Raw genomic sequence first — 27472 nt, 5'->3', positions numbered from 1 at the left:
AATAATAATAATAATAATAATAATAATAGTAATAATAATAATAATAATAATGGAACATACGAAATGTAATAATAATGTTTCTTATGAGATTTATCACTGCATTGCAAAAATTCGATACAGTGATAAATGTCATTTAGACATTTGATAAATAAATGAACAGTTTAACTTAACAGATTGAAATACTTACTTACTTACTTACGCCTGTTACTCCCAATGGAGCATAGGCCGCCGACCAGCTTTCTCCAACCCACTCTGTCCTGGGCCTTCTTTTCTAGTTCTTTCCAGTTCTTGTTCATTCTTCTCATGTCTGTCTCTATTTCTCGGCGTAATGTGTTCTTTGGTCTTCCTCTTCTCCTTCGACCTTCAGGATTCCATGTGAGGGCTTGTCTTGTGACACAATTGGGTGATTTCCTCAAAGTGTGCCCAATCCACTTCCAGCGCTTCTTCCTGATTTCTTCCTCCGCTGGAATCTGGTTTGTTGTCTCCCACAGTAACTTGTTGCTGATAGTGTCTGGCCATCGGATCCGAAGTATCTTGCGTAGACAGCTGTTAATAAACGCTTGTATCTTCTGGATAATGGCTTTCGTAGTTCTCCACGTCTCTGCCCCATACAGAAGAACTGTCTTGACATTTGTATTGAAAATTCTAACCTTGGTGTTGGTTGACAATTGTTTTGAGCTCCAGATGTTTTTCAGCTGTAGGTATGCTGCTCTTGCTTTGCCGATCCGCGCCCTCACATCTGCATCTGATCCACCGTGTTCATCAATGATGCTGCCCAGATATGTAAAGGTTTCCACATCCTCCAAAGCTTCTCCGTCAAGTGTAATTGGATTGGTGCATATTGTATTGTATCGGAGAGTCTTGCTTTTCCCTTTGTTTATATTGAGACCTACTGCTGCTGAGGCTGCTGCTACACTGGTCGTTTTCTCCTGCATTTGTTGTTGCGTTTGTGATAGAAGAGCCAGATCATCCGCGAAGTCTAAATCGTCAAGCTGCATCCTGCCTGTCCACTGTATCCCGTGCATTCCTCCAGATGTTGACGTCTTCATAATCCAGTCGATCACCAGGAGAAAGAGAAAGGGTGAGAGTAGGCAACCTTGCCTAACACCGGTCTTTACCTCGAACGAGTCGGTGAGTTGTCCTCCGTGGACGATTTGGCAGTTTAGTCCATCATAGGAGTTCCGTATGATGTTGACTATCTTCTCAGGCACGCCGTAGTGTCGAAGAAGCTTCCATAGTGTCGTCCTGTCCACGCTATCAAATGCCTTCTCGTAGTCGATGAAGTTGATGTACAGTGATGAATTCCATTCGATTGATTGTTCCACAATGATACGTAGAGTTGCGATTTGATCTGTGCACGATCTATCCTTACGAATTCCAGCTTGTTGATCTCGAAGTTGAGCGTCCACGGAATCCTTCATCCTGTTTAACAATACTCTGTTGAAGACTTTTCCTGGTATTGAGAGGAGAGTGATGCCCCTGTAGTTGTCGCACTTGCTCAGATCGCCTTTCTTTGGTATCTTGATGAGAAGTCCTTCTTTCCAGTCTGTTGGTACATATTCTTCGTCCCAAATCTTACTGAAGAGGATGTGGAGTATCTTGGCAGTTGCTGTTACATTTGCTTTCAGTGCCTCTGCCGGGATGTTGTCTGGTCCCGCTGCTTTGCCACTCTTGATTTGTCTAATGGCCATGCTGATCTCTTCAATTTTTGGTGGGCCAATATCGATTGGGAGGTCTGTGGGTGCTGCTTCGATGTTGGGTGGGTTCAGTGGAGCTGGTCGATTCAAGAGTTCCTTGAAGTGTTCTACCCACCTGTTTCGTTGTTCTTCAATATCGTTGATTACTTTGTCTTCCTTGTTTTTCACTGGTCTTTCTGGTTGACGGTAATTTCCAGCAAGTTTCTTTGTTGTATCATACAGTTGTCTCATGTTTCCCTCTCTTGCAGCCTTTTCCGCTGTCATCGCTAAATCTTCCACATATTTACGTTTGTCGGTCCTGATGCTCCTCTTCACTTGCTTGTTTGCCTCTGTGTATTCGGCTTGTGCCTTGGCTTTTTCTGCTCTTGTTCGGCTGATATTGATTGCTACCTTCTTGTTCCTCCTTGCTTCAATTTTATCCAGTGTACCAACAGTGATCCATTCCTTGTGATGGTGCTTCTTTCGGCCCAGAACCTCCTGACATGTTGAAACGATTGCCTCCTTGATACCTTTCCAGCTGCTCTCTATGGTGGTTCCCTCTCCATTGAGGAGGTCATGAAAGGCCTCGAACCTGTTGCTGAGGGCTATGTTAAATTCGTTGAGTTTGTCAGCATCTCGAAGAAAGGCCGTGTTAAACTTTTGTGATGTTGTCCGCGCCATTGTCCAGTGCTTCTTGAGTTTTAGTTTCATCTTGGCGACCAGCAAATGGTGATCGGATGCTATATCAGCTCCTCTTCTGGTTCTCACATCCTCCATCGTCCTCCTGAACTTTTTGTTGATGCAGACATGGTCGATTTGATTTTGTGTAGTGTGATCCGGTGAAATCCAAGTGGCTTTGTGTATGTTTTTGTGTGGGAATATGGTGCCACCTATTGATAAAAATGAACTATAGATAAATTCTCAGTAAGCTTCCTAATCTCTTGTTATAATCTTCATCAGTAGTGGTTATAATTAATTAAAAGCTGAAAACTTATCACTTCTCGATTTTGTCAACAGTGTTGTTAGGTATATGGATGTCTATTGATAAAAATGTTCAGATCAATATAAATGTTTGATGCGAACAAAACTGTTAGGACAAAATAGAAAAAAACTCGGAGTTTGGAAATTATTTCCCATGATTTAACATGAATTACTTATCTCAACAAAAATGGTCATAATCAGAAGGGGGGTTTTGTGGAGATTTTAGTAATTTTATATAGTTGCAATCATGAGTCAATTGAAGCTAGACCGCCAAGGAAAAACCTGGAAGCACTGGACGGACGTTTCGTCCTATTGTGAGGCTCCTCAGCAGTGCGCATCTATGATCCCGCCTCACGTGATTTGAACCTAGAACTTATCAATCTCGTGCGCGAGCACATAACCTCTAGACCACTGAACCGGCATCCGATGATGTTAATGTTTAACTTCAACCAATCCACGAAGTTGAGCAACCATTCACCAATGTCTTCAGTGAGTTGATATCTCCCAACAGACCTGGTTGAACTCCACTGGTTACTGCTTCATAATTAAGTGTTGAACCAATTTACAACATAATATGGTTTCAAATATATATATATATATATATATATATATATATATATATATGATCATTTTTTGTTATCACTAGTCCTTTTTTCTTCAGTCAAGTTGACCTTATATAAAGTACCAATGTCAATTTTAATGAAGTCAAAAACTATTTGGTAAAGTAATCAAACCAATTCAGTTTAGTGATCTGAATAATTGAAACTATTCAACCAATTATACAATACAAACAAAATTCATCCTACATTATATTATCTACTAAAGAAAAAGTCTTTTATTTCCCTGATTTACTAACTAACAAAATATACTTTTTTGTTTGTCTAAATTATTTCTTAAAATAAACAGTTCACATCTACAGAATTTGCAAAAAGAAAAAGAAAAAAACTTCTTTTCAAAAAAAACTTTTCTTCGTGTTCCTTAACTCATTTTTCTTGTTTAGTCCATCAATATAAAAAACCCAATAATCAACCAACACCAATATCTGTTCATCATTGAATCAATTAATCAGCAACAACAACAAAGACGGCAACAACAACACCAGTAAAACAAAAATCTATAGAAATTAATGATCAAATTTAGGTCAACTAAAAATTCGTTTATTTATATCTGTATGTAATAGAAAATGCAACTGTTTGTTAGTTGTATAGTCCAAAAGTGAAAAAAATAAAAGGTAATTCACTTATTATTTTAACTCAATATTTAATTAATGAGTAAGTTTATGTAGGAAGAAGAAGGAGAAGAAGAAGGCGTGTTCTAGTTTTTCAATTCAATTCTTATTGTATCAAATGTCGATTTGAATGGTGATAATGATAATAATGATGATGATGGTGATAATGATTGTTATTTCCAGAAGAAGTATTTAATGTGACAAAGAATAAAACAAGTTAATCATTAAAAGAAAACAATAATAAAGAGTGATAGAAAACAATCAAATAAAAAAAAATAAACAAAATCTCACTTATTTTGTTTCTTTGTTATCAATTGTTTACTGATTGGATTAATTACATAGGAAATAAGATAATCAATAAACTTAATGATTCACTAGATAAACATTTTATAATATTTATGTCTATATCCTAGTTACTCATGACATATTAAAAAATATAAATCAAAATCAAAATGACACATTATTACATAACTTAAGTAAAATATTTTAGATAGTGTAATAAGAAGACGTAGATTATCAGATATTCAGATGTACATTCTCATCCATTCAATGAAAACATAGTAGGAAAGTGATTTATAAAAAAACATATATTATATGAAATACAAGATTAGATGTGACATTCTGTTAATCTTAGATAAGTTATGGTTAAAATTTGTAGTAATATAGTACGTTTTAAAAAAATATTTTGTTGAATTTGAAAATAATGATTGATTATGAACTTGATTCAACTAAAAAATGATTGTAACCAGAAGGGGTTTTGTGGAGATTTAGTATTTTAATAGTTGAAAGCATGAATCAATGGAAGCTAGACCACCATGGAAAACCTGGAAGCAGTGGATGGCCGTTTTGTTCTATTATGGAAATCCTCAGCAGTGTGCATCAACAACCTCGCCTCACGAGATTCGAACCAAGGACCTATCAGTCTCGCGCCAGAGCACTTAACTGATAGACCACTGAGCCGGCATCCGAGGGTGTTAATATCTACCTTCAACCAATCCACGAGGTTGAGCGACCGTTCACCAATTGTCTTCAGTGAGTTCCTATCTCAAAACAGACGTGGCTTGAACTCCACTGGTCACTGCCTCTCACTGGAACTCCAGGATATACCTCCCGAAGTCACTCACTAGTGAGCATTTGATCATAATGAGAAGGGGTTTTGTGGAGATTTAGTATTTTTATAGTTGAAAATGGCAAAAAGAACTGAAAAGTTATAAAGTCTTGTTTTTTTTCAATTTCTTAACAATATGCAAACATAATTGTTGGCATGATAATTTTGAATAAAGTGAGCATTGGGTATATTGTTATTAATAAAAATAATATATTTGTAATATTCCAAGTAGTAGAAAAATTAGATTTTCTGAAGTTTCCTGACTCAGTGTAAGCCACTTCTTCAGAGAATAAATAACCAAATTCACATTAATCCAAGTTACGAAACGTCAGAAAATCTAATTTTCTACTCATTAAGATATTACAAATATATTATTTATAATTGTTGACATGTTCTCTGTTATATCGATTGAGAGCGTGCCCTTTTTAATATATGAGTGATAAGACCGCCAATTGGAGAGCAGTGATTTATCGATCAGATCAACAGTACACGAAAGCCGTATACAGTCTTGAGTACTTATCAGTCCTGCTTTCTGCCTAGCCCAGCCAGTTAAGTCCAGAATACCAATAACAGCCTCTGCAATATGAATCATTATTCTCAAACATATTGGACCCATCAGTCTCGTGCACGAGCGCTTAACATCTAGACCATTGAGCCGGCTTCTAGTGCTCCCAGGTTCTCCATGGTGATCTAGCTTCAATGGACTCCTGATCTCAACTATTGAAATCACTGTAATATCCACAAAACCCCTTCTGATAAAACCAGTTGTTAAACAATCTAAACTAAACTAAGAAAATCCTATTGATATTATAATACATGTTTCATTTAAAAATAAAGCATGAATAAATGAAAATATAAAGAAACCTATCAGCGTTTTTAATTATGTCTTCAAATAAACCTACGGAAAATAATTGACATCTTAATTATATAGAATAATTAAAAAAAATAATTCAACAACTATTAATAAAGATCATCATAGCAAAATTTAATCATTATTATTACATCACACATTTCGTGACTTTATATATACACCCTTATATGGTGAATAAAGGATTGATTATATACATAAAGTGTTGCTTTTGTCATTATGGGTCACAGTAAAAAAAAATATAAATAAGAGTTTATATCAAGAGGTTGAGAGGATAAACAGTAAACAATTATTTATGAAAGTAAAGGTTCATTATTGTATAATTAATCACTTCTGTTTAATAATTGCTTGATTATTTGCTCAAATGCACACACACACACACACAGAAAGAGAGAAAAATTGTTTATTTTGTATTAAAGGAACAGTGTTTATTTATAAATAATTAACCATAGTTTCTACATATTGAAAAGTTTTGTTTATACATGACTTATTGCTTTGTTAAACTAAATTTAACTTTCTCAGGTGTGTGTGTGTGTGTGTGTAATTACTCCATACACGTCAAAAACGTGATGATACATACTTTCTAGTATACTAAATTAGTTTATAACTCAGAAAAGAAGTAAATTGTAGATTAGTTGTTTTATACTAACATGATGATCATTAAATCTAGAAATCTTGTTGTATCTTTGGATAAATCTATTATGCGTCTAGTAAAGACCTAACTGTCCTGAGGCCCAAATTCATCAGTGAATTATTTACTGTTATTATTTTATAAACCTATGAATCAATTGATTAACCTTTAAATATAATGATTCTCCATGATCTTCACACTTAAAAGAAATAAAGATAATTTTGAATAAAAAGCATTTTTCATATAAGAAACAGTCTTTTTGATAAAAGATACCTAGTAATTTTGAATAAAAAGCATTTTTCATATAAGAAACAGTCTTTTTGATAAAAGATACCTAGTCAATTACTCGTTTCAAATTCTTTCACAGAGTCGTATACCATGCTTTCCCTAAATGTTTATGTAAATATTATATTTATCACGTTCAGATGCGTTCAAACATACAACAGATTAAAGAATGGAAAAGAAATTATTCGCTCTTCAAAAGCAATAAAAACCTCTTTACTATTTATTTTCATAGTATGAGAAATAATCAGTGAAAACTGAAATTCATTTATCGATTACGTTTAGCGCCAAAATTTAATCGAAGGAAAAAGGGAGATAAATTCAAAGTTACCCAATCGACTATCATTCAAAAGTAAAATGGTCAACGGCTTTTTCACTGATTTCTAGTGGCTTACTGATCTAACTCGGATTTGGATGAACGTATGAATATGTCATGAACATAAATCTTCCATTTAACTTCGTATATTGCACCTGGGCTAACCCCATTTGTGGGACAGAAATATTAAAAAGCCAAATAAGGGCTGAGTTGGATTGATTTATTTCGAGTACTCGGTTATCCGGACAGATATTCAGAACGAAAAGCAGGAAAGTGAAGCGGAACGGATAAGGCGAATATGCCAACTTAATTTTGATAAAGCTTGACTCAATATTTATGGTCAGACGAAAATAAATTGAAAACATGTGATGAATATAGTAGGTGGTATACATACACTTTTATAAAAACAGTGAGGGTTATAAACGAATAATTGATAAAATCAAAATATGACTCAAGAGAAATAAATTAATTGGTCTGTCATGAAGGTAAAAAAAATCCATATGGGCTTGATATAACACTAGACACTACAGATTGAATAAACAAATATCAGAGATTTGTAGGGTAAAGTACACGCTATTAGTTTACATTCTATTTATAAATAGCTATATGTTAATGACTAGTCGGGTCCATAAATCCTTGAATATTGGACGGTTGTCGCATCATTATACCTACCTAAGTAATAATGATTCACTCATTGTTGTTTAATTTTTATTTCTATTTCGGAAGTTGACTGAAGTCGCCTTTCACAACTATATCATCTATAGTGGTTTATTTACATCAAAAATCTTCGTCATCCAGAAAACTACTGAAAACAAAAGAATATTTAACCGCTTTTTACTCATTATTTAGGTTTTATACCAAGTGCACTTACATCATGGTAAACTTGATTATATTTGAATCTATCTTCAAAATAAATAAAGTTTTCATACCATCCTGATAAATAAATATAATACGCCTACTTGTGAATCGCAAGTGTCAAGTGATAAACTGTGCCTAGTGAACTTCAAAAGTAAAGCAAGTATTTCCAATGAGATTGAATTTGAAAAAAAGTTGAAATTAAAAACACATACTGTAGTCTTATTGAAGCAGTTTTTTTCTTAAATACATGTTATTTCAGACTAATGAAATACTTTGGAGTGTTGGCGATCAACTTAAACCACTCCCTATGACTTTAAATACTTTACTAAAATAAAGAGTAAAAAGAAATAGTTTCAATCGAGTGAATGATAGTTAATTTTCATTCCATTTAGTAACGATTAACTTATAATTGCTCGTAGTTATTTAAAGAAATTAGGTTTCGTCTAATTAACTAATTTTTCAAGTGTTTTGTATTTGTCTAAAACAAAAAAACTCTCCAATGTAAGAAAACATTTCAAATACTTCATCTTGAAAATAACATGGTGACAGATTTAAAAATTTTTATGCAAACAAAACACAATCTCCCAGATTAGATATATCAAATATGTTGGACTATTGAAGTTATCAATCATGTCTAATTTTTTTGTTTTAAAACTCCAAATACATAAATTTAAAAAATTTTCTTTCTAAAAAAAGGCACAGAGAAAATAGTTTGAAAATGTTTTTTTTTCTTTTTCCTTTTTGTTGATGATTAGAATGAGTATATTTCTACTCTGTTCATTGATAGATAATAAATGGTGATATTTCGTTTTCCTGCTTAATCACGCATATTTTCAGATATCCCATTATCAAGTTATATATCATTCTTAAAAATGTGGATCTGTATAAGACACTAGAGGATGAGATAAAAGGTATATATATATATATATATATATATAGACTGTTTGATGGAATCTATCAAACAGAATAATTTCCCCATTTTGTAAAAAATAAAAGCGTAGAAGATGGAAAAAAGTCTTAAAATAGACGACTTTTTTTCTATTTTCAAAAGAAAGCAACCTTTACCATGTCTAAAACATAATAATAACAATATTCTATTATCAACAAAAAGCAACGTTTTCCTTTTGTAAAGTCATAACCGAAGTGGACTAAAACAGTGGACGAAACGCGCGTCCTGGATTCCACTGCTAGCCACTATCCATCTTTGTTTACCATGCTTGGGAATTTAGGCTATATCGAGGCAATACACACAGTATGCACATATGCCAATAAGAGACTGACCAATTGCAGTCCTAAAACATCAATGAGGAGATTCAAACAAACAATACTAAGTGAATTTAAAACAGAGTTTGTTACAAAATTCATTCTTTTACTTCTATTTATGTTTCTGTTTTACTTTTGGAATGAATTGTTTTTTATCTGTTCGAGACTTATATATATAATGCTTTTATGGTGAGACTTTTAGTAATGTCGACAGAAACAAATTAGCATCTTTTTTTTATTTCATCGAGAAAAATTCTACATCGTTTTCGATGAACAAAAGGTAATTGGTGAATCTTCACCCAGAAGATTATAGTGAGCGTGATTATCAATAACTGAAAGTAGTTCTGAAGAATATCTGGAGAGTGGTTTTTGTATGATCATTGGTAGCCATTATTTGAAAAATACATCTGTTATTGGAATAATAAGGTCAATTATAAATGAAGAAAATTCATTTTTCGACCAGTAACCAAGATGAAACAAGTATTTTTCTTCTCTGAACAACACTATTGTTTTGTTTAATTGATTAAGTAGTGGTAACCTACATATTTCTGTCTACTAGTTGTGGCGAACGAGAACTTAGGTTGAGAAAACTGTTTATTGCTTAGTAAAATATGAAAACCATACGTTTAATGCATCATTTTCACATGTTCGCGTTGTCCTTCACATACTCCACTATTCTTCTAATTCTGTCGTTATTTGGATTCATTCTCGATTTCCTTTATGTTCTCTACAATTCAAGCTTCTGATGTTAGGCATTCCACTTGCAAATTGTGGCTACGTACTACTTACATCTTTCAGCATGAGTAGCATGCACCACAGATGATGCCTACCATTCACTGGAGTTGGAAAATCTATAGGCATGACGATTCAGCATTGTGTTATATTTTGTTTGTTTCGTGGCCGAAGAAGACAGACATGATTGTCTAGTATATCTGTTGACGTAAAATCGAATTTAATGGAGGAAGTTACAGTTTTTTCTAAGAGTATCGACGCGCCTTGTTAAAAAGTGTCAATAAACATTAAAATCACTTCTCAAAGCATTATGTTACTCTTTTTCAACTGTTTTACGCCGAGTCAATTTTTCATTATCCTCCAGCTTACTAGCACTTTTCTAGTGACTTTTTTGTTTATAAACTTTTCATTTGATTGCGACATATTTCATATTAAGTTTAATAGCTTTACAAAAATGCTTTCCTCTTGACAACTAGTCACTTCAAATCTATATAAAAATCAAATCTCAACTTATATGATGATAGGTTTTTTCATTTCAGTGTATTACATATAATTTATCTAAAATATGTGTTCTTATGGTACCCAGTTATGTACTCATAGTTAAGAAATAATGTTATCAGTGAAAGGTTAATTCAAAGGTTAAGTAAAACACTTTGAAGGACTCTAGATGATAGAAAACCACAACTACTGCATTCGATACATTCAGAAGGATCAATGCTTGAACTTGTCAGTTGTCGTTCTGACTACTCAACTCAAATATTTCTGTACGGAAAGTTATATAGACTGACTTCCTGAAAATTTAGGATTCCATGTTCGTAACTATTTATCAGTATTCTTAAGAGGATAATGTAGTAGTTTGATTTAAACTTACATAGTCAATAAGAAATTTAAGATTACTATTAATTAGTTAAATTTAATATCGCATACGCATATTCATATACTATACGAAAGTGAGTCTTCATATCCTTCGAATCACAGAAACAACAGACTAATGGGCAAAAGTAAGTGAATTTTTGCATCGAAAGCAATAAAATCTACTCATTATCTACCTTGACCAACCTATCCTCAGTCAATTAGCAGTCATCTCATTTATAAGGTGATACAATTAGATCAATATACAAATCATCTGACTGTATTTCCATAACTTTAATTTATTCTATTTAATTTCATTATTTAAACACATCTAAACAATTTGATCAAAATTTAGTTCATTTACTTCCATTGTTCAATAAAAGCAATGATGCAAACATAATACCAGGATTCTAGAAATACCTATGATAATTACACTAAGACATATTGGTTACATACCATAGAGAAGTTCACTTTATTTATCACATTCATAAACAAACGTCTACAATGTGAAAGGATAATTACCATGGTTTTGATGCATTATACGAACTAACTACAACCGATTTCGATTATGGTTAATTTTGGTTAAGCCCTTTTACTAACTTACTTAACAGACAATGTTATTGGAATAGAAACAATTCGACATTAAATTACACGACAGACTCTAGCGGAAATGTTGATCGCTTAAATATCACTCGATGATTCATCATCCTCCCCATATATATATATATATATATATATATATATATATATATATATATATATATACTCAAGTCCTATTATTAGCTTTTACTTTGCCTTGCTGTGCCCTTATGCGATTTCACTATAAATTTGCCTCTGTATTTGCTCGTACACACATATTCTCCTCACTGCTACAAATTCGCTTGATGTGCTTATAGCTTTGTGATCTGCGCTATCCTCTAATAAATTGTATCTGCTGCTTTTCATTCCTTTCTGATTTTAAACACTGTTAAGATTTATATTATAACGGTTATCGATGTGATTGATTAACGAAGCACAGCCACTACAGCATGAAAATATCATAATGAACATTTTCTGTTTCATCTAAATAGTTATCTTGAATATCATAATAAAAGTCATAGGAATAAGGTTTAAAAAAACTGCTTCTAGAATTTCACTTTTATTCATCTTCATTTAATCCAATAACAAGTTAGTGTCTATTTGTATCTAACTAATAGTTTATAAGTATGATAAGTTTTTAATCATTCTCTGATTGATATTTTAATTGGATAACAATATCTATGTTAGAATTATTTTTAATTCTCTTAGGATTTATTTATCTGACTAGAAAATCATATTGAAAATTTAAGATAAAAAAAAATAGATTATTTTTCCAGAAAATTTAGATACTACTTAAAATGGAGAGAGAAACATAGTAATTAAGTAGTTAATAGGTGATGTTTAGTTTGATAAAGACTTTACTTAAAAGAATTCTAAGGTTTCATTTTTTTATAAAATCAACTTTGAGTTAAAATTCATCAAGAGTTTATGCAGAGAAAGATTTAATTTACGGTAACATACCAAGATACTACTTAAACATGGGTTACTTTAATTTGATTATTTATTTATTCTAAAGAAGTGGATTACTTGAAGCCCTGAAATGTCAGAAATTCAATTTTTGCTACTCATAGGTATATTAAACAAAATTTATTACTAACTTTTCAAGCTGTATTGAATTCATTCGTCGAAAGTATGGAGTGCAAAAGGTTCTTCATCGACGTAGTTTGCTATGTTAGGTTCGCCGTTTGGCTCACCATTTTAGTAGCCAGATACAACTGGGGTCAGATATCTGGCCATTAAAGATGATTATTAGTAATGACGTGAATATTAGAAAAGGCTTTTATTTTTGTGGACATTTTTTAAAAGTTTGATTTGTAACCAAGACCTTTGAACACACCTAATGAAAAGTCATGCATTGTTGTATTCAAGTTATAACAGTCATAATTTACCATTATTATTCTTATTATTATTAAAAGGTTTCTTATTTCCCAAAAATTCTGTGCACCGCATAATCTTATTTTATCTATTTGATTTGGTTCCTTCATAGAAAAAGAATTTTAATTCAAATAAAATCGGTTCATGAAAAGTCAACTACTATATTTATAATAAGTGAACAATATATGAAATAACATAAAAGTGAATTACAATTTAGTTGTTTATCATAAAATACCACTTACATAATTTAACCATACACTTGTAGTTAACACTTGGTTTTTTTCATCTAAATCCAAAATTTGTATTAATGAAAGTGACATTTCCACAAGAACTTTTTCAGATGTATGCTTTACTGGACGACCAGTTATTCCTGCAGCTTGATATTTATTTAATAAACGTTTAATTAACCGTTTCTCATCAGATAGTGTGTAAACACCTAAAAAAAAGTTAAAATATATAATAAAAAATTATTGGCTAATTAATTAAAACATAAAATAATACACTTTTTTAATAAATAACTTTATAAAATTATTTTGCGGCTTATGCAACCATTTCTGATATTTAGGATACCTCCCATCAGTCGATTGAGAATCACTCAAGTTCAGGTAGTATGTCATTGGCTTCTATTTTATTTATGTCTGTCCTAAGAAAGAATAATTGAAGAGTCCCAAGTCCAGACGAAACATATCAGTTGCTCCTTACGTTTAGTCAGATTTTGAGCTGAAACCAGTATGTAATGAAAAGTATTCGAATAGTTAATATTTCTTTTGCTTACATTTCATAGTCTTAGTGTTTATTAAAAGGAAGCTAACTGAATGTGAGTTTGAACTAACCTAAGACCGAACTACATCTTAAGCTGAAAGCTAAAATCAAATGAGGATAAAAATTTGAGTTATCTAGCATGAAATGAAACAAAATAATACTTAGTATTTTATCATAGCAATAACAAGAAAATTCCGCCTGTAGCTCTTCTAAAGTTACTGCCGGTCCCAAGCCTAGGTAAAAGAGGAGGGTTGGGTATGGAGTCAATAACGCCATCCCGTAGAGAACTAACTCGCTAAAAAACGCCAACCAGATTAAACAAATCAAACCAACTAAACTCTGCCCTCCGAGTAAAAGGAAGACTTATGACGCCTCATGATGAAAGCCGAGATTTCTCGGAGGTCACGAGGTCGATACCCCTTCTAACAACCACATGGAACTTCCAGAAAATGTGGGAGACCGGGAGGACCAGTCTCATAGCAACGGAAATGAGATTATACAAATTGGCAGTACTTGGAACCAGAGAAACCCATTGGACACAAACTGGACAGTAAAGGCTAGATACGGGAGAGATGTTGCTGTACTCTGGTCACGAAGAAGAAAATGCTCCACACACTCAGGGAGTTGCTCTAATGTTGTCCAAAGAAGCATGAAATGCACTTGTAGTATGAAAATCTCATGGATCCAGAATCATCAAACCATCATTCATAACAAAGAAGAAGGGGATCATAATAATTGTTATTCAATGTTATGCACCCACCAATGATAGCAACGACGACGATAAAGATCAGTTTTACTCAAGGCTGCAATCAATCATAACGGAGTGCTCAAGAAGGGACCTTACCATCCTGATGGGAGATCTAAACGATAAAGTCGGAGTGTACAACATCGGATATGAAGATATAATTGGACGACATGGACTAGGAAAGAAATGAGAATGTAGAGAGATTTGCAAATCTATGTGCATTCAACAAATTGGTTATAGGAGGCACAATATTTCCACACAAGTGCATACACAAGGCTACATGGATCTCACCGGACCACACCACGGAGAACCAGTTAGATCATATTTGTATCAACAAAAAATTCCGAAGGACAATGGAAGAAAAGAGATCTGAGCAAATGTGAGAACTACAGAAGCATCACACTGCTGTCAGTACCGGGAAAAGTTTTCAGTAGAGTGTTGTTGAACGGGATGAAAGACTCAGTAGACGCCCAACTTCGAGATCAAGAGGTTGGATTTCGTAAGGAATGATCTTGCACAGACCAAATTGCGACACTACAGATCATCGTGGAACAATCAGTTGAGTGGGACTCGTCACCATACATCAACTTTCTTGATTATGAGAAGGCGTGTGACAGTGTGGACGGGAGAATATTTTGGAAACTTCATCGACACTATGGAGTTCATGAGAAGACAGTTAACATTACCGAGAACTCATACGACGGACTACAGTGCAAAGTAACGCATGGGGGATGGCAGACAGATGCATTCTAACTCTAAATTTCTGGGTTTATTACACAAAATCTGAAATTAGAAGAACAGTATGTTCAGTTATGGTGAACGAGAACGCAGGTGGGGTCAACCGATGTACATTAATACAAAACTACAGAGTCTCTTGTTAAAATATAAGAACCATACACTGAATAATACATTTTCAAATTTTCATCATTTGTCTTTCACATTCTATATGATTCTTTCAGTTCACAATTATTTTCTATTTTCAATTCTATTCTCTTCAACTCGAGCTTTTTAGCCTTCTTCTATCTGGTTTTTCACTTCCGAATGATGTTACATACTGCTTATATCTGTCAACATAAGTAGCACACACCACAGAGTTACATATAAATATTCGTTCATTGTTTTAGTTTCACATTCTTTAATTATACATTGTCACTAGGGATCTCTTTCTGTTACACTAATAGTACTTGGAGTACACAAAGAATTTTATCGTCATTCATTTGATTTTGAAGTGTTTTCTATCTTACAATATAGTCACTAATACTTGTGTAAGCGTACAAGACATTGAAATTAAAGATCTCCTAATGAGATGAAAAAAAGAACCTGGTTTGTTAGATTATTTATTAAATCGATTTTTTTGTCTTCAAAGTGAAGATTGTAACTGATTTACAACATTTGGTCTAGATTCTTTTTTCTTTATAAATTATTTAAAGTAAATCAGAATAGTAGGAGAATATGAAACTTCTTTTTTGTTACAACATATGGAAGTACACATTGAAGAGGAAATAGTTTAAAAAGCTAGGGAATACTGAATCGACTTTTCAATTGATTATTACTGTGGTATATGCTACTGATGTCGACAGATATAAGTAGTATGTATCATGAATAGAAAGTGAAATGTCTGGTAGCAGAAGGTCAAGAAGATCATAGTAAAGAGAACAAGAACAGAGGATGATCACTGTGAAAGCGAAGAAACAATGAACTCTGAGAAGACTGGTTGAAATTTTATTAAGACGTTCTGTAATTTGTATGTTGAAATACATTTGATTGTCCCCACTTGTGTTTTCGTTCACAACATTACTAGTCACCTTTTACAACATTAATTATTATTATTATCTTTTTTGAATAATTCAGTCTGAAACAAGGTTTTCCTAGTTGTATTTTAAAAGATCACCCTTATATAGCTTGCATATTTGCTTTCTTCACCTTGGGTTTGTCCAAGTACATGTATTGTCGAATGAATTACTCGAAAATAATAATTACTTATTTCATTGATTTATAATTGAGTTTACTGACTACTGAATAGTTATTTACGTAGTACAGTAAAGTTACTAATGGTTACGAAATTCTATCGAATAATTCTGTAATAAAGTAATCACATTAAGTAGAACGATATTATAATTATTGTAGATTATTAGATACAATAATGTTTTCAATCAAAATGTGAAGTCATCTGTTAATCATTAAAAGTCCTCTTGGAGGAACTAGTATACCTCCATAGATCCCGAATACAAGTCACTCACCACCTTAATATTAGGCGTTATCGACTAACTAGCTAACGATTTCTCAGAATATGGATCATAACCAAGAGTAAAATAAAGGATACGCATTTCGTCCTGTTTATGAATCACAAGCTAGACTTCCTTACATCTCAATGTTCGTATACACATTGAGACTCAAATTTAGAATTATGAGGTTCAAATGCCATGCTACTCACAGAGCAACTGAGTCAAAATAACCGCCAACCTATCCAACAAGTGTAATGTTTTTTATATCACCATTAATGGTTTAAATTATTTTGTTTTTTTATTTACAGCTTTGTTTCAATTTTTATAGATTGTCTATGTCGTTATTAAAGTTTTATAAAAGAGATGTGTCAGCAATGACTGATCAAAATTAATTCCTGAACATCGGTTTAATAACTGCTTCAAAGCTTAAGTGTTGAATGTTCTGTCATACGTCTCTAAAGTCATCACATCAAAAACGAAATGTATTATTAGCTTAAATTTTCAGTAAAAGTGAGAATATCAAGAATGAATAAATTCTATTTCAATCACCAATATTAACCAAACTATCAGAACCTTATACAAGTTAAACCAAGCAGTACTCTTTGCTAACCATAAGTACACATTATTATCCAAAACATTTGATTTCTAAGTTGTTACTATAAAATTTGAAACTTTATTCCATATATTTGTTACATTCTTATTTTTAAGCCCGTAAAATTGTAGAAAGGTTTCATAGCATTTATATACAGCAAACATTATGAATCAAAAAATAGTGAGCCGCACTGTTCACCGTTACATTAAAAAAATCTGCTTTTATCCGTTAACCATATCAACATAAGTGGGAATATCTAAGACTGTCTAAGATGACTAGACGAAAGTTTTCAGCGATAGTATTTTTAAATAACGATGTCGTTTTTAGCGCAATACATTTCGAACAATCTGATCACACATATACTTGTTAAGAACATTTATATATAAAAATAAAAGGTCAACTAGACTGGAAGTATATGTGTGATCAGATTGTTCGAAATGTATTGCGCTAATATATCACATAGTTCTGATAATCTTCGTCTTCTCATTACATTGTCGAAATTTATCAAAGGGACTAATTGCTTTAGATGTCATTTTTCGTTTCTCTCACGAACTAAAGTTTTAATATGGAAATTTGCAGGCCTTCCCAGGCCTGTAAAAGATGTTTTATTAAGAAAGAATATTTGAGATGAAAGTTGAAACACCAACGTATTTGTAGGTCAGTGAAGCTCACTATTATCAGTTGCTTGATTATCTTTCTGTAGGTAGCTTTTCACAATTTGAAAAGTATTGGTTTTCTGACTTGTTTCTTGGATATAAATAACAGAAATTGTATTCTTAAACTTACTAGACTTTGACATAAATCTTACTAGTTAGACCATGGATTAAAACAATCTAATTCAAGCTTAGAAATAAAAATCAAACAAAATGTCAAGAATCTTATTGAGACGATACAGTATGCCTGTTCATCACGCAATATTAAAGCTTTTATACAATACGTGAACCAAATAATTCAGTAAAATTAGATACTTATTCAATTAAAAGAATCTCTTTACTACTGTCATTTCAAGGAAGAATCTACTAGCGAAATCCAGCTGATTTTTTGTTTACCCTATCCATAACGAAATCAGATGTTTTAGTTTAGCGTCTGAAGATTTGTGACATTATTCTGTTCAAGCTTAAAAGTTTATAAAAGATATGTGAGATAAAACATCTCATAACACTGATTGCTATAGATCAAGTAGTACATTGTATATGTACTATCTATCAAATAGATATTAGATAGTAATTAATGTATTAACATCTGAAATTAGATAAGTACATCAGTGTGACAAAATATGTAACCCTCTGCATAAAGTTGTATGAATATCTTTACTTCACAAATACTGTGGTGTGGTCTACTTATATCCATATAAGTAGTATATGGTGTGGGTCAGACATAGAATGTATTTTGGCAGAAAACCGATGAGAAAAGAACTGAAATGAAGCGCAATCGTTTGGAAAATGCATGAGCAATGGAATTAAAGAAGAAACAGTGAAGATGGAGACTATTGGTTGTTAATTTGCAAATTAACTGTCCATTGTATGGTTATTAGAATTTACTGAGATAGTTTGTAATGGTTGCTTGAATACATTCGATTGTCCCCAACCAGTGTTCTGTTCACTACAATACTAGTAAACTCGCTGTATGTGACGAGCGAGTTTACTCATTGATGGTCATTTCAATCTACTATAAGAAAAAGTAACATAGGAAATTTTATTTAAAGAAAAATAAGTTTGTTTTGTCCTTACAAGTTGACCTATTCTTATGGTCGATAAATTCATGTCTGTTTATCTTTCTCCCTAATCGAGCTGCGTCGTATATGTTTGTGTGTGGATTGTTGATACTATATTGTATTGCGTCTAGTCAGATGAAAATTTACCAAGTTTAAGACTATACTAACATTCTAAATTTTTATCGACCATTTGTTATTACGTAGCAGTCTACAAATAACAATGTTTCTTTTTAAGTCAATCAGTCATGTTACTTCTTTTACTTAAATCAAGTTAAATAAATTTCCAAGGTAAATCTTTCGAACTAACAATATGAATAGTTGATAGATCTATAAAGAATTCAACAGTAAGAAATTAAACAAAGTAAAGGATTCAGATGTTCAGAAAAAAAATACGTCAATATATTTAATATATATAACGGAACTTCATGAGATCAACAGTTATTCTATGCTCAAATGAAATAATGAATATGTTTCAGTATTTCAACGAGCACATTGATAATTTAAATAGGTTTAACTTAAGTTTAGTTCTGTTTTAGTATACTTGTTCATTTGAACAACAAATTATGAAAACTAGTAACTTGGATAATTCAGTATAGTTTTTATGAACTCCAATGATATTTCACTAATTATTGTTTGTTTGAATCTTCCTATTGATGTTTAGGACTGTAACTGGTCAGTCTCTTATTGGCATATGTGCATACTGTGCGTATTGCCTCGATATAGCCTAAATTCACAAGCATTATAAGTAAAAATGAATATTGCAGGTACATCCAGCTGATGAGTCTCAAATAGGACGAAACACGCGTTTACTGCTAGCCACTATCAATCTTTGCTTCCAACGATAATTGACTATACGGAAACTGGAACCCTTTTTATTTGTTCAAAAACAATTAACACTTACACTTAAACTACCCTGGTAATATTGATTTATTATCCAGAATGGTTATCACACAGTTTTTGTGTAATTTATTTTTCTTTGTTACAGCTTACCTTTAACTTGTCTAGTTAACCATTTAGTTTTACCAAATATATGTTTGTGATCAGATTGTTTGAAATGTATTGCCTAAATATATATCACATAATTCTGATAACCTTTATCTTCTCATTGCATTATCGAAACGATATTTTCACCAATCACTGGATATATTATTTTTACTAGTATACGTGCCCCCAAATGCCCTGGTACGGCCGAGAGTGGGGATAGTCCACTCTCCCTCTCGAAATGCTCTCATATGGTCACGCTTATATAGCCTCTGCCAGGGAAGTCCTACTCGCTGCCTTCTCGTGACGAGGGTGTTGTTTATGAAATTGAAAGGACGAAAAGCGAATGTCCATCGCTTTAATCGGATTGGTGGATATGGAGCATCCACCTAGGGAAGTTGGAAAACCCTGATTCCAAACCAATGGTGTACATTGGCTCCAGTATCCTGAAGGAACAAATGGCATATTAACCAATTGTTGGTCACCGGCTACCATGAGATTGCATTTCCTCACGATGTTCCACTGCCTTGTGGATCAGACCTTTAGGTCAAAGGCTCCGGGTGTGGTCCCCTAAGAAAACCACCTGCTACAGTTTGAGCACCTAGGTAGTATCACAGCCCTCACACAAATCAAATGAGATTTGTGCGGCGCATATGTATCTGGTGCTTCCTTGTACCAATATTTATGTGTTTAAATAAAAAATAAAAATAAAACTAATATACATTTTATAGAAATTTAGATTAAGTTTGAATATGAGTTTATGGGTGGTAAGTCAAAAAAAATGAGAAGTCATTGTTTATCACATCATTGAAGAAGAGTTTCATGTGAAGTATACATTATAAAACATTATTGATAAAAACGTCTTAAAAACATTAACAATAAAAAGTGAACAGTAATAATAATAATAAATGAATGTTTATCTCTTATAAAACTATTTTTTTTTAATGTTTCCTAAATAAACTTCTCCCTTTATTTACTTATATCTTATTAAACTAACTAATATTGAATAACATCAGTTATATGTTCCATGTGTAATATTCTCACTTTTGGACATTCGATATCCATGCTTAATGAAGAATATAGCGTGACTTAAATAAAACTAATAATATTATACTTCATATTTATAATGTTTTGATAAATTAGTTATTTGATAAATAAATAATTGAAGAAAATGAGATATACATCCGGAAAGTAGGAAAGTTAGTTAAATTTTGTTTACTTAACGATAATATTTATTTGATAAATAATATTTTCTAAGGGTAGAATAGGATACATTTATATTTATCATAATTATTGTTCATTTAAGTGTAATGATGTTGAGTTTTAAAAAAAAAAAATGACCGTCCTAAGGAGTTGATATTGAAAATGTATATGTTAGTAAAGTTACATTCTGTACTTAATAATGGTAAACAAGAGTATGTTTACATTGAATTTTAAGAAAATTATACGATTTATTCATACTTCTCAACCATGAATAGATTACAACTGGAAGAAGTATGACTGTGAAACAAAAAATTATGTGTCGCTCAATTTCGTGGATTGGTTGAATTTAGACATTAACACCATCGGATGCCGACCGGGTCAGTGATCTAGTGGTTAAATGCGCGCACGCGAGACTGGTAGGTCCTGGGTTCGAATCTCGTGAGGTTGGATCGTGGATGCGCACTGTTGAGGAGTCCCACAATAGGTAGAGACGGCCGTCCAGTGCTTCCAGGTTTTCCATGGTGGTCTAGCTTCAATTGATTTTTGATTTCAACTACATAAAATTACTAAAATCTCCACAAAACCCCTTCTGATAATAACGAATGATAAGTTTTTTAAAATCAAATTGTGATAGTTATGTTTATCGAATGATTGACTAGACATCTTAGAAGTATCAAGCAAGTTTCACCATTAAGATGTAGTTTTCAGAGGTATATTCATCATACGGATGAATTCACTAAAGCATGAAAAACTAATTATATGATTTTAGGCTAATTTTTTTTTACCTTCAAATGTTCATTATTGATTTGAATTTTAACTGTTAAAAGTAACTTCAGAACATATGAATGAAATTCTAAGTCGGAATGACCCCTTACAAGAATAACAATAATTAGAGGCCAAAATAATAAAATAAAATGAGAAATGTGCATAATAATAAAGGGTAAACAATACATCATCTCAATATTTATAAATTTATTTGAAACTTCTTTCTTTCATATGAGATTCCTAGAAATATTATTTCACGGTATTGTACATCATAAGCTAACATTTCATGCCAAACCACTGAAAACTGACAGGATTGTAGGAATTAGCATTTTTTTAGAGAGGGATTTCTCAAAATTCTAGTTGGAAGCAGCGATTTTTGTTTACAACGAAGTTAATGTACAAATGGTAATTCATTGTTGACTTTGATCGAGTATTGATCCATATCGAAGATTGAATTAATTTGAAATAATAACTATTAGGTATGGTTGAAGTCGCTTTCTCTGAGTATTTGGTTTAACCACTTAGGCAGAAATTTCAACTTCATCAAGATCAATCTGTCAAACTATAAATCATTTTTACCATCTCATGAATCAAAAGATACAGATTCATCCCGTTTGAAAATGCTGAGCTTCCTCATGATTAAGAGTTCAACTTTGTTCTTAACAACTGTTATGACATTTCAATATACGAAGCTTAAGAACAATTTAATTTGAATAGTATATGTCAAAATTGGTCCTATTTCGATACGATTTCTTTTACAAAACTATTTAAACTTCTTAAAAATTACAATAATCAACGTTTATTAAGTGAGACATTATATATTCTGAACTATGAATGAAAAACGACCAAACTAGAACATATAAGTGTCTGGTATCTTTGATCACAATTCTTCAGAAAGTAAACATAAAGGTAATTACAAAAATGGGATATTTTAAAGAATTGAGATCATATTACTTAAATTAGCTGACGATTAACTCCACGTTCTTAAGTGTATCAATAATTACGACCATGCTTTTGTTTATTTAGTCACTTGAATGTATATATTTTGAAATCGTTTCTATTAAAGAATTAGTCAGAGGTATAACTTTTGCTATGTTGTAAGTTTCCTTCCATCATGGTTGACTGGATTACAATTGGCACGTCTGCAGTATGAGGAAGTAGTATTGTTGTCGTAGAAAACTTCACATTTTTCATGTAAGCAAGCTAAAGCGACAAAGGACGAAATACGCCTTCCATCATGGATTACGATAGTGTATATAATAATACTCGAGAAAGAGAGTAGACTTTGTCCTCAGCCCGTTCATACCCTTTTCTACCTACTAAGATTTAAGTAACTAGTTTATATTGTAATTTGTAAACCAAACGAAGTACCTGAGATTCCAATACATAAACCTGTACTTAATATAGGAGTTACATCAACTTATAAATGTTTTTAAACCGTTAAATAGAAGATTTATGTTCTTTCATCTTAATTAGTTCATAACATCCCTCCATTTTTAACTATGTGTGAATGAATAATTCATCATTAAACATGTTTATAAATTAAATATACACTATCTTCTACCAATTTTCCGTTAATTTAGTAAGTAAATGCTGCAAATTTGAATTCAATTTTCACGAAAAATTTTGTTTCTTTGATTTGATTTCTTAAATTATCCACAACTATCTACTATGAACATGTTAGTGTAGCGCAGCAGCTCAACATACTGGATAAAAGAACACAAATATTGTGAAAGACAGAACTTGTAAGATAGCCTTTAATAAAAATTATACTCTAATACCCAACAGTAACTCCTTAAACAAATGAAGAGGTAGTTAGAATTACCAGATGTAGCACATTTACCAAATATTAGAGTTGTACATACCCGCAGTTATTTTAGGAAATTTATAAATGAAATTCATTTATTTCAGTACTACTTAAAAATTTAAACTGATAAAAAATAAAATTGATCTAAATGCTTTCAAAAGTGGAACATTCCTGCATCTTCTCATAATTCACAAATCTGATCAACTTGATATGGTCTATATTTACATGTTGATTATATTCTATATGGTTAACTAAGACAGTCCTAAAGTTTGTAGTAGTGTGGTAAACAAAACACGACTGGGGACAATCGAATATATTTAAACACAAATTACAGACTATCGCGCTAAATGCCGATAACCATACAATGAACAGTTAATTTGCAAAATAACCATCAATTGTCTCAATCTTCACTGTTCCTTCTGTAAATATTAGTTCATCTTCTCTAATTTCATTGTCTGTGCATTTTCCTGCCAATTGCGCTTCATTTCAGTTCTTTCCTTATCGGTCTTCTGCCAAAATACATTCTTTGTCTGACCATCAACATATACTATTTATATGGATATAAGTAGACCACACCACAGTAGTAATTAATGTCCAGACCAGAACTAAAATATTGTCTCATCCATTTGGGAATTAGTAAAGATAGTTGAAATCATGAGTCAATTGAAGATAGACCACCATCGAAAACCTCGAAGCACTGGACGGCCGTTTCGTCCTATTGTGGGACTCCTCAACAGTGCGCATCCACGATCCTGCCTCACGGGATTCGAACCCAGGACCTATCAGTCTCGCGTGCGAGCACCTAACCGATAGACCACTGATCTGGCATCCAACGGTGTTAATGTCTAACTTCAACCAATTCACGGTTTTTTGTAAAGAGTGAAACAAAAATTATTGATTTCATTTTTCACTACCGTATGAAATACAATCAATCAAAATAATTATTGGTAACAAATGTTTTGTAGACATTTTTACGTTCATTTTTTTTCCCGTACATTCTTGCTCATATTCATTTTTTGCGTTTTAGAATTAGATCATAGACAAAAGCTTACTGATTTTGATAGGAGAGTCTCATATGATAAAACATATTTGATCCATAAAAGGGAAAAGTTTATTCAAAGAAATATTCTTAGGAAAAATATAGACTAATTTTAAGATACAGTGAGTAAATGACTGTTTGAACAATGTTTTATAATATAGTGTAGGTGTAACAACAAAGTAAGAAATTACCATTTAGACAGTTTGTTAAGACGAGAGAAAAAAATACAGATATTTGGTGATAAATTTATTGATGGTTTTATAACCTTCTTATATGATATTATACAGTGGTCTAGAGGGTAAGCGTTAGCGCGTGAGACTGAAGGTCCTGGGTTCGAAGTCTCACATACGGGATCGTGGATGCGCACTTCTGAGAAGTTCCAGTGCTTCCAGGTTTTCAATGGCAGTTTAGCTTAAATCGACTCATGAATTCAACTATTATAATTTCTATTAGCTTACTTAGGTAGCCCTTAGAGCTGTTAGTTGCATTATCTCTTGGAAAGACTCACTATGAAAAATGTAGACTGCCAAATTCTAATTCAAGCTCTGAATGATCTTGTTCATTTCATTAGAGCCGGGCGAACTGTTTTAAATTTGTTTAGGGGTGATAAGTGTACGTTGCTTAAGCTCTTAACTAGGGGAATATAGCTGAATTTTGATTGCCAATCACTTTATCGGTTTTTAATTGACACAAAAAGTCAGTAGACTAAATATTTTGGACAGAAATAACTCGACCACATCCATACATCCATACATTCCTCATTATTAACTGACTATCCATAATTTACAGATTCAATTTTTTAATTGCTTCAGTTAAGTGCTAGTGTTTCTATCGGTTTCCATAAAATATATTATATTGGTTCGTGTGCAAATTTAATTACGAATGGTTTTAGATTCCTCGCTGTGATGCCTGAAAATACCCACTTAGAACAAGCATGGTTTAGCAGCTACTTAAAATGACTTATCATCACTTATAGTAATGAATACACACACAAATTTGATGGTGAGGATCTCACAGTCCTAGATTGATTAGATCTGAAAAGTCTAAAAATCAACTAGAAGCATGATTTTCAAACCAAGTCGCAACCAATTGATCTTACTATATAGACTTCACTTGTCAGCTTATGTAGACATGATTGATAAATCGTATCTTTAGTGGTAAATCTATCGAGGCGGTTAACAAGAATCCGGAAGAACATTTATTTACCAAAGATCACAAAAACAACCATTAGAAGATAAGACCATTAGAGCAGAACTTATGAAATCATTTTGCATATAACCAATTCTATCTGAACTAGGTAATGTTAACCTCATCCAATCTAATAATAAAAGCTTTTGAACCAAATAGGAGAACATAACATCATCAAAATCATCCAAGTCTTCAAAATTTTCCACCAATTCAAAATCAATTCCCTTCTTCAAACACTTTATTCTTAATGGAAACTGTTTTGTAACAATATTAATTAGAATTAGTATATGTTATAGTCTACTGAAATTGTTCACATAATCTGTTTGTACACATTCTAGTTGTTTTAGAAAAGTTATTTTCAAACATACATACAAATATTCAAAACAATTAAATGTAACAACTTATTTAAACAATTTACCGAAACAGGGGGTTTTCGTGGAGATTTTAGTAATTTTTTATATATAGTTGAAATCATGAGTCAATTGAAGATAGACCACCATGGAAAATCTGGAAGCACTGGACGGCCAACTCATCCTATTATGGGACTCCTCAGAAGTGCTCATCCACGATCCCGCCTCACGAGATTCGAACCCAGGACCTATCAGTCTCGCGTGCGAGCACTTAACCGATAGACCACTGAGCCAGCATCCCATAGTGTTAATGTCTAACTTCAACCAATCCACGAAGTTGAGCAACCATTTCACCATTATCCTCAGTGATTTGATTTCTCCAGTGGATATCTCCAGTGCTTCCAGGTAGGTCCTGGGTTCGAATCTCGTGAGACTGGATCGTGGATGCCCACTGCTGAGTAGTCCCACAATAAGACGAAACGGCCGTTCAGTGCTTCTAGGATTTACATGGTGGTCTATCTTCAATTGACTCATGATTTCAACTATATTTAAAAAATTGATCAAAACAGTTAAGTAAAAGTTTCTAATATTTAATCATTTGTATTAATAGAAACAAATATAAAAAGGAAAAATCTTGTCAACAAAATAACTAAGCCAAAAATTATTTTTTTGTTTTGATAAACTACCGTGTTTTCTTCCTCCTCTTTTCATTTGTGTGGTTGAATTTCTAAATTATCATAACACTTTTATTGGTTGTTATTTTTTTGTGTTTCCTAGAAAGAGTACAAAATTTACAGTTGAATACTCATGAATGCTATTGAGTTTTTATTTCTTTGTATGTGTTCCGTTATCTTAATCTAACTGACAAAATGTCATTTGAATATTCGGTAATTTTTTTTCTATGGAGAGAAAGAGATAGAAGTCATTCCATTCAAAGTAATTTGAGATTATTCAATTTTCTTTGAAAGTATCAATGTCAACTAATTTAATGATTAAATTTAGTCGAAAGAGATAACACTTATGAAACATCAGTTTAGTGAAGAGTTTGTATTATTCAATGGTAGATTTTGGGATCAAATTAAATTAGTTGAAATACTGTTAATTAACCGAGAGTGTTTGGTAAGTGATTCATCTCAATTTTGGGAATATACGCTTTTCGAACTTATTCGCTAGTCCGCGTTTTCAGTTTTAGTGAATTTTCTTATAGGATAGTCTTTACTCAAAGTCATCACGAATTCGTTTTGTCATTCTTGAAGTACTTGTCTCCACAAGTCACAACTTGCTATTAGAACTTGTAAAAAATCCATCTTGAAGCTATTCATCACTACGAATACGGTTTTACTTAAGTAGGTG

At 32.4% G+C, this 27472-nt stretch overlaps 1 protein-coding gene across 1 annotated transcript in view; it reads right to left on the bottom strand.

Annotated features, from left to right (window-relative positions):
• Positions 1 to 13068, bottom strand: part of Smp_157790 (putative nachr subunit) — a gene marked incomplete at both ends in the record, with an annotated part of 22995 nt that extends 9927 nt beyond the window's left edge. Inside the window, one exon of the mRNA XM_018789468.1 lies at positions 12991 to 13068. Coding sequence (XP_018654908.1) covers positions 12991 to 13068 — 78 coding nt within the window. The remainder of the gene's footprint in view (positions 1 to 12990) is intronic.
• Positions 13069 to 27472: the final 14404 nt, after the last annotated feature.

This window comes from Schistosoma mansoni, chromosome W, assembly GCF_000237925.1.
Source record: "Schistosoma mansoni strain Puerto Rico chromosome W, complete genome".
Lineage (NCBI taxonomy): Eukaryota > Metazoa > Platyhelminthes > Trematoda > Strigeidida > Schistosomatidae > Schistosoma > Schistosoma mansoni.
The sequence above is the reverse complement of the archived record's forward strand: the minus strand, read 5'-3'. Positions and strand labels throughout refer to the sequence as shown.